We start from the raw sequence: 9,825 nt of genomic DNA, 5'->3' as shown, positions 1-9,825 counted from the left end.
TAAACTATAGCATGAACCAATTTTAAGATTTATTAAAATAAAAATCATTTTCCAATTAATCATATATGACCTAAACACAAAAAAAATTACACAAAATTCAACGTACATAAATTAAAATGATATTTTAATATTTATTTTTTAAATTTAAATTTATTTATTTATAGGTTGTTTTCAAATATAAAAAAATTGGTAATTAATATAACAAAAAGTTATTTTCTATTAGTGATAAACATCAATAGACATCTATCTATTTTAAAAATATTTTTAAATATAATAAAATATAATTATTTAGTGATAGATATGGATAAATATCAATTTAAAATAATTACCATTTATTTGTTTTAATAATTTTCCATGTCAATTTTACCGTATCCGAAAGAAAAGGAAAAAGATAAAAAAGAGGATGCGGCGTGCGGATGCGGTGCGGGACAGCTATATATACACACATAAATAATTTTAAAATATATCACAGAACTTCAATTCCAACTCTCCAACTTAATCTCCCTCTTTACCTTTTAGCCTTTTCGTTTTCCTTTTCGTTTTCGTTTTCGTTTTCCTTTTTTCCGCTGTTAATGGCGTCCAAAAAAACCCTAGCTCGCCGCCTCTTCAACGCCTCCAGTCGGCTACTCTCCCGAAATTCCGCCGTTCCCCGCACCTATATCTCCAATAATCTCCCACTCAATCCCCGAGATTTTGGAATTTTCCGGAGGTTCCTTCATCGGAGGCCTAATTTTCCGCCTCCTTCCACATTCACCCCATCGCTTCCGCCATTGCCGGTCGGATTCGGTAATGTGATGGAACAGCTCGTTTCCCGCGACAGGATTCTTCTAGATGGACTGAAGCCTCCGACGCCGGCGCCGGCGTCGGTTCCGGCTGAGTTGGAGGGACTTACGGTGGAGGAGACGAGGAAGTTAGTGGAATTGACGGAGGTGGTGAGATTGAAAAGGAAATTGAAGGAGATTCCGAGGAGTTGTATTACGTATCAGGAATTCGTTCGGATTTGTGGAGAAGATTGTTCAGGTAATAATGGAGATAATGAAAATTATGGCCTTGAGTTGGCCAAGAGGCTTGATCATTCCGGTGCCGTCATCGTTTTGGGAAACTTCGTCTTTCTTGATCCCGAACAGGTATTCGCGGCGAAATCTCCTATCAATTCAAAAACTTAAAATAATTACGATGTAAAAGTCTAACATTAAATTTACCTTCATGTCCACGAGTGAGTTACATCGATAAAATATTAAATTTATCTTCACTTATCAACTTAAATAATGAATTTGTTACTATGTTAAATCATTAATCAATCTATGATGATAAATTTAATACTATATTAATATTATAATATTAAAAGGTGAAAACATTTTCTAAGCAACCCTTTTTGACTTTTGTAGATGGCAAAATCAATTGCTAGCTTGATTCCCACGCTAGGAATCAACAAGGAAGACTCGAGAGCTAGCCAGGAGCTTGAAGAAATGGAGAAGCAGAAGGCCATAATTGATGGCAAGGCCGACCAGCAAGCCCGCCGTGAACTCCGATGGGGGCTCGGGTTTCTGGTGGCTCAAACTGCGGCCCTCATGAGGCTGACATTTTGGGAGCTAACTTGGGATGTTATGGAGCCAATTTGCTACTTTATAACTTCAACATATTTCATGGGTGGTTATGCCTTTTTTCTAACTACTTCCAAAGAGCCTTCATTTGAAGGGATTTACCAAAGCCGCTTCACTGCTAAGCAAAAGCACCTCATGAAGCTTCACAATTTTGATGTCCATAAATACAATCGCCTCAGAGGACTTGATTCCGATCATTTTCCTTCTTCAAATCATCAATTTTTATGAAGTTTGAGGGTAGATATACAAATATTGAGAGCATTTGTTCAAAGTTTTGAAAATCTTTCATTCATACTTTTTATACTTTCTTGCGATATGACTTTTGAGTGGTTGTATACTTCGAAGAAACAAGCTTGAGTTTCATACATTCTTAAATGTAAACATTTACTTTTTACTGTTAATATTGACGCCTACTATATACTCTCTAACTAATTCATAGTTAAAATCACAAGTTCCTTCATCTCTTTAACTTTCACTTTAAACGTATCTTATAAGTTGTTTTTTTTTTAATCTAAAATTAACTTTTAATTATGTGTATATATATGATAGAGATTTCTATGACAAGAGAAAGGTAAAAACAATAATTTAATTTAGGTTAAAAAAAGGTCTAGCACAACCCCAAAATAGCTAAACCTAATATTTTTTTGCAAAAATAATTAGATATTTTAATTTCAATGTGACAAAAGTATCTTAAATAAAAGTTTCATGCTTTCATACCCTTAATAAAAAGACTACAAAAAAGGGAGTACATCAAGACAAAGGCTACAAGAAGGGAATGCATCAAAGAAGTGATATTTGTTAGTTTATTATAAGGAAGAGATATATGTTAGTTTAGTTCAAATCAAAGTCTGTGATTAATAAAAGTAGGTAATTTGTGATTCTAATTCAAAAGAGTTGTTGGCATGGATGCTTGTGAAAACAACTTAAGTATAGAGAAAATACTTATGAAAATTATTTTTGGATCTACATGGGTAATAAACCAATTGGTTGCATAATTATTTCACTAATTACAACTATTGAACACCATAAGACGTGGTACATAATATATAGTAAATATATATCAAATAGTAGACACCTCTTGAAGCTATATGCGTCTGATGAATGTGGTATATAATAGTAAATATATGTTTGTATATATAAACACTTTTTTATAGACTAGTTAAATACCTTTTTAAAGTACAAGTCCTTAATAATGAATAACGATGTGTAAACTAAAAATACGAGAATTAACATGGAAAAAATCCAAATAAGAGAAAAAACCACATACTAGAAAAAAATCCACTATATGAAAATAATTATAATCATACAACAATCTCTCTTCAATCCTAATTACAAAATCACTCACAAAACTTTTGACTATTCACACCATTTTTCCCACTCTCAAACTAGATAATGCAAAATGGAACTTAATTAAAGTTAGCACACTTAACCTTAAAATGTTTCTAACCGGGACAATTTGAAACAAAAAATATATATGCTCTTTTTATAGTATTTGGAGTTCATGACTTCCTTGCACTTTTTCGATGTGAAACAACTACACTTCTAATATTTTTTCAAAACTCAACTATTAGATATATATATATATATAACATGTTAGATGTTGACATGATAAAAATACATCCTGGGTTTTTTCAAACAAAACCTTCACCCAATTGGTCCAATTAGGCCAAAATCACCAAATCTCGATCCAAAAATTCAATCTAATTCTTCAAAATTTGCCAAATTTTCACAACGAAGTTAGTCTTTGAATTTTTATATCTTTCCAACAACCCACATGAACCACATATTCTTTCTTGCTTTTTAGTGACCTCTTTATTTTCATCATCATTCGAAATTCTAGTCTTATCGGCAACTCCGACGATGGACATAGCGACAAAAATGGTAGAGGAGTTGAAGCTTGTTGATGTTGGAAATTTTTTTATGGCTCACATGTCCATTAATTAATTAGTTTTTATTGTTATTGTTGCTATCTCATTTAATAAAAGGGGAGTTAGATACACATTTGAAAAGAAGATGAATTATGGACAAAACGTTTAGGTATTATTGTACTAGTTCTCATTTAACGAGGGAACGAATTAGAATTAAATTATCATAAATTTATTAATAACATTTTCTTTAATAGGTAATATTATTATACAATAACATGAGGATCTCACAGCCCGAGATCAAGACACCACAACAAACAAAACAACAACAAAGACCGAGCTCTTAATAGAACTAGAGATCATAACCCATAGCAAAAGAAAATAGAATAACTGTCTAGAGAAATAGTTACGAAACGAAACAAAAAAAACCCCACAAATCGAGGGTAACATCCAAAGAAAAAAAAAACCAAACATCATAAGTAAGAAATAACATTAATAAAAACTAGAGAAGACTAAGAAGATCAACCTGCCAGGAAACAGCACGAGCACGAACCATAGAGACAATAAGATGGAATAAAGTAGACGATGCAACCGATGATTCCTCTCCTGCCAAATATAATAAATAGAAGCATACCATAAGACTCTAAACAACTTACTTCGTACTCCCTTACCCGCCCCTACTTGACAAACCCAACTCAGCTTGGCATCCCACCCAGCCACCCGATGAGACGAAACCAACAGACACAACACACCCGACCATACCTCTCTCCCAAACCCACACTCGAAGAATAAATGATCCCGAGACTCCCAACCCCCACACACAAGAGACACGCACCATCAGACGAGACATTCCATCTCCTAACCCAATCCCGAGTATCCAACCTATCCCGCACAGCCAACCAGGCGCAAAAAGAGTGCCAAGGAATACCACCCTTAGACCACAGAAGTAGCGCTCAAGACACTTGAGGATGACCGCAAACTCTCCCACGCACTCACAATAGAAAACCGACCACTAGCACTCGCCACCCACACCCAATAATCTTCACCACACCCAATAATCCTCACCACTCACCCTAGCTGCTTGAATCAGACCCCAAATCTCACGCAACTAACTTATTAATAACTTTATTATATCAAGATTGTGAAGCATTGATGGTCCACAACATCAGATAGATACTACGTTATTTTCTCTCATCCCCACAGAGAGAATTCTTTCATTTTCTTATAAAAAGAGGAAATCTAAGGATATTATGTATAAGAAGAGAACGTACTATCTAAATTTGGAAGATCATTTATAGAGTATTTCAATTCAGGTACGCTTTCGCTTTTAAAGTTTAATTATCTTAATACTTTGATCAAGTAGTATCCAACCCAATCTATCGTTGATTTTTGAGAACTTTTCTTTTCGATAACTTTTATTATATGTATGTATACATTTTGGGTGGTTCCATGTGTATTGGGATAATAAATAAATAAATAAAACAACTTCCAAGAATTTTGTAGTGAAATCTGCATTAATTGAAGCATTGTTTGATAAATAGAGTTATTGCACTTTATGTTTCACTTACGTTTTTCACTTATTTTTTCCCCTTAATTACATATGGACGTGAATTTCTAACGTGAATTTATCATGACATTTGGTGGAAATTAATTGTTATTTGCATTTATATCTTATCAAATGTCGAAGGATAATGTAGTATTCCTTAAATTCCAAAACTCCCACCACCTTAGAATAAACGGCTTTAAAAAAACGAATTGATGTTTTATATCTAATTATTTTGATCTTTAATGGCATGCGACTATTATTGTTTATAATTTATGTTGTTTAATGCTTATTTATCGATTTTTTGTGATAAATCAAGGTATTTCCACGTGCCCAAGATGACCTAGAGCGATGAGTCATCATCAATTTTTTTTACGACATGATTGGACAGCAAAGTAAAATAAACAATTTTTAATTAAAAACAAAAATTGTCAACAAAAGCTACAATGGAAGTCATTTGTATAATGGTAGTCAAAATTCAAATCTTGAATTGAAAATATTCTTTAAGAAAATTCTTTTTTTTGAAAAAAAAATATTTTGGAATAAATATCTTGTTTTACCCCTCATTACTCCAATATTTGAATTAATGATTCTATAATATAAGTGGAAACAATTCCACCAATTAGACTATGTTAAAATTAACTAAAAATTCCTCACCCGAGAAATTGAGAAAATATTACAATTTCTCAAATGCGTCATAGGATAGCCTTTTAATAAATGAAATTTTTTTTTCTTCTAAAATGTTAATCAAATTTAATTTTTTTGGGATCAAATTTTGAAAAGCCAAAGATTATGATCCATTACTTCAAGAATCTAAGAAAACGACCTAGAATTTTTTAAGAAAATGATCTCAAAAACACATTTCTTAGAAAATTTGATTAAGAAACCTTTTGAAATAATATATTATTTTTTAAAATATTTTAAAACACAAAATAAATATATTTTAAGAAAACTTTGTATGACTTTAAAAGAATTTTTTAAAAAAAGATATATTCAAAAAACTTTGAAAAATATTAAGTTAGAAATCAAAATCAATTTAGGACCTTATATAAAAATAACAATAATTTAAGAAGTATAATAATGAATCACATAAGTAAGAAGAAAAACATATTGAAAATTAACCAAAACATATTGGAGAGCGATCTCGGACTTCCAAATTTTCTAGATTCCTTTGTCGTTTTTTTTTTTAAATGCATGTAACAATTAAGAAGATTAATATAATATATTTCATAACATTAATAGCATGGATGGATGTAAAAAAAAAAAAATGAATGTAACATCTAAGATGAAATAAAAACATGCCAAAATTGATAAGATATGAGAATGAAATAAAAACTAAAACGATATAAAATAAATAAAAAAAAAAACATAAAAAGTGTACAAAATATGAAGAAAGAAATAAATAAATAATAAGTAATAAATAAATTTAAAAGATAATAATAATAAAAAAAAGAAAATGAGAATAGGATGGGACGGGATAGTAGGCTGCAACTCACTGTCAAATTTTAAACAGAAATTTCTCAAACTTGCTGGACTCAATTTGTAAAATGGTGTCCCATTCATTTATAGTAGATTTTCGCCAATGTATACAACAAATTTTCCTTAAAAATAGGAAAATATTTAAACAGAAATTTGTTAGGAAGATTAAAAGCAGAAATAACAAATTGTTAAACAATTCAAACTAAATCTGATAAACCCTTGCAAACTTATGATGGAGGAGAAGTCAGAAGTTTGGTACAACAATGTTGAAAATTGCACGTGGAGAGGGTTTTGGTGAACAAGTCAGCAATATGATCTTGGGGTGAGACTTAATGGACATAGAGATCTTTACGAACAACCTTCTCACAAACGAAGTGATAGTCAATCTCAATGTGTTTGGTACGGACATGGAACACTGACAAGAGAGATAGTAGAAAGATTATCACACCACAATACAGATGGGTCAGGTAAAAAGACCCAAAGATCACATAATATTGTCGAAGCCAGTAAACATCAAAAGCAATGTTAGCAAGAGACGATACTCAGCCTCGATAGAGGAGTGAGAAATAGTGGTTTTTTCTTAGCAAACCAGGAGACTGGTGAAGAACCAAGGCGAATGACATACCTTATTGTTGACCGTCGATCAAGGAAATCCTCAGCCTAGTTAGCATCATAAAAGGCATGAAGAAAAAGCTTCCCAGGTTTGAACTTTATACCAAGAGTCGGTGTGCCAATGAGATAAAGTAAGATTCATTTAACAGCAGTGTAGTGAATAATAGTAGGGTGTTGCATGAACTGACCCACACGATTGACGACAAAGACAATATCAAGACGGGTGAATGTGAGGTATCGTAAGGATTCCACAAGCCTTCTGTATAAAGTAGCATCAGGAAAGTATGGAGCTGAAGCATGAAGATCAACCGTTGCTGACATGGGTGTAAGGCACTTAGCACCAGACATACCAGAAGTTTGAAGGAGATTATGAAGATACTTGGCCTGGTTCACAAAGGTATCGTCAAGAGCCGATTGAATCTCAAGCTCAAGAAAGCAACTGAGCCATCCAAGATCAGAAATATGAAATTCTATGGACAACTGAAGCTTTAGCTTTAGATGTCTCGTATGAAGAATTTGAGCCAGTAACAACAATATCATCAACATAGAGAAGCTAGAGAAGCATGTATGTCAGAGAAGAACCAACAGAGTGAACAAACAAAGAGTTATGTGACTTAGACATAAAAAATCAAATGTAAGTAAGTAGGAAGTAAGTTGATCATACCAAGTTCGCGGTGTAACGACCCGACCTTTTGAGTACTCTGATAAGGGCCGTAACTCATAATTACACATTTACATTCAAAACATTTTGACCAATGAAGAAAATAAATTTCATTAAAATAATAAAGATAGTTTTCCAAAATAAATAACAAATAAGTAAAACCTTTGTTCGGGGCCCCTCAAATAATGAAGAAAAAATAACTTAAACGGATAAAATTTTGGCCAACATCGAGTTTTAAATCAAAACTCTTAAATAGCTTGAAAACGTAAACTGAACGGAAGCGATTTACATGTCCCATATGGCACGATCACAGGTCTCTCTCATCACCTGCCGATCCGTTCCTATCCTTACCTGAAAAATATAAATTAAGAAAGGTTGAGTATAAAAATACTCAGTAAGTGATCCCATTACCGAGATCAGGCTATGCATCCACAAGCAGAGAATGTTGGGTCCATGGCTTAAATAACTACAACTGATTCAAATAATGAAAAGATACCAAAGGACGTACTATCTTGTCTTGACTCGCATATCTAGTGGCCTGATGGCACATCGTCAAACATGGAAAAAGAAACATGAACGTGAACCTGTCGATTCACGCATGTCTAGTGGCCCGAAGGCACACCGTCAAACATGAAAAAGTAACATAAACGTAAACCTATCGATTCATACATGTCTAGCGGCCCAAAGGCACACCATTAAACATGGAAAAGTAACATGAATGTGAACCTGTTGATTCACGCATGTCTAGCGACCCGAAGGCACTGTCAAATATGAAACTAGACCCGTTGGTCCTCTGAAATAAAACATGCATCAAGGCGAGACGGTAAACTGCCCAATTGGTCTAATCATGCATCACATACATAATTTCAGTACTGTTTTCGCTGCACAGATCATAGCATAACATGTAGGATCAAACATACTCATAATACTTATAACTGTCATATAACAAGTATATCACAAAGAAAAAATCATGCTTCTAAAGTCCATTAATTAACTTTGTAAATCTAATCTAGGCCGCTTGGTATGAAGGCATCGGTAGTAGTATCACTTATCTCAAATTAAGTCAATGAAAGTTATCTCAACTCCAACAATTTACTTGAACTAAAACCAACGAAAGAACAATCCTACTAGAAAGCACGCCACTGGATCATGTCTTAAGTGATAACCTAAATAGGTCTGTAGTATAAGGATTAAGAAGGGATTCCCGATCCTTGTGACATTACGGATACGACCCGCTTTGTACAGGTTTGCAAGTGTTGTGAACTACTACAGATGGTAGATCCTGACCATTCATGTAGAGATATGCGAGTGGAGGTGTTCTATATAAAGAGTTTTGTAAGACTGGACCATGAGATGATTCGTCTCTGTATATAACACCGTTGATACTAGAGACTTACATCTCACCTAAACGACCATAGGTGACATGACCTTAATCCTGAGTGTTTTGAGAACTCCTGCCTTTAAGGGCGGTCATTTGATTAGTATGGGTAAGAGTGGATAGATTGCCAACTCAACATGCCTACCTTTTGGAGACTTGTCTGATTTAGGAGCTGGGAACTCAGTTACACAAGATGGAATTCACTTCTTCCTCGAAATAGGGGTAAGTAGATAGATTGCTCTCTTAAGGGCTGATTCCGGGGCTTGAACATAGTGGCCACAACTTCCCTTTGGAAGAGAGAACTCAATCATAGTAGGACTATGACTTATGTTCACTAGAGGGATCAGTGGTACCTAAGGAGTTAGATGTAACTACATGGGCATAACGGTTATTGGCCGAGCTATACTTACGAGCGATCTGGGAAGAGTTATAGCACTGTTGATTGGTCGATATGGACATATAATATATCTGTAGTAAGGAGAGTTCAGCTGTCAGTCTTTAATGGAGTGCCTGGCAGTTAACAGATGGTGGATCCCGTGACTATAGTCTGTTATTCACATACCGTTGGAGCTTCGAGCTACAGGTCCATAAGGTTCTCTTGGTAGCTCAATGGATTCAAGTTTAGAATCAGTTCTTGGTGTTGATTTGAAATGTTCAAATTAACAAGATGTAATTCGATTATA

The 9,825-nt window shown here is 33.8% G+C and overlaps 1 protein-coding gene across 1 annotated transcript; it reads left to right on the top strand.

Moving 5' to 3' along the window:
• The first annotated feature begins 468 nt into the window (after positions 1–468).
• On the top strand, positions 469–2,005 carry LOC120074105 (chloroplastic calcium uniporter protein-like). The gene is made up of 2 exons (XM_039027116.2): positions 469–1,127; positions 1,389–2,005. Exons 1-2 carry the CDS (start codon positions 573–575, stop codon positions 1,830–1,832), a joined length of 999 nt encoding a protein of 332 aa, XP_038883044.2. The 5' UTR covers positions 469–572; the 3' UTR covers positions 1,833–2,005.
• The last annotated feature ends 7,820 nt before the right edge of the window (positions 2,006–9,825 follow it).

This window comes from Benincasa hispida, chromosome 3 (genome assembly GCF_027475165.1).
Source record: "Benincasa hispida cultivar pf3 chromosome 3, pf3_genome.v1.1, whole genome shotgun sequence".
In the NCBI taxonomy this organism is placed as follows: Eukaryota; Viridiplantae; Streptophyta; class Magnoliopsida; order Cucurbitales; family Cucurbitaceae; genus Benincasa; species Benincasa hispida.
The sequence above is the reverse complement of the archived record's forward strand: the minus strand, read 5'-3'. Positions and strand labels throughout refer to the sequence as shown.

Bases quoted from the DNA above. Each gene is read 5' to 3' on its own strand.
- LOC120074105 (XM_039027116.2), top strand. From the start codon at position 573: ATGGCGTCCAAAAAAACCCTAGCTCGCCGCCTCTTCAACGCCTCCAGT. The intron at 1,128-1,388 runs GTATTCGCGGCG...TGACTTTTGTAG, and splicing joins TCTTTCTTGATCCCGAACAG to ATGGCAAAATCAATTGCTAG.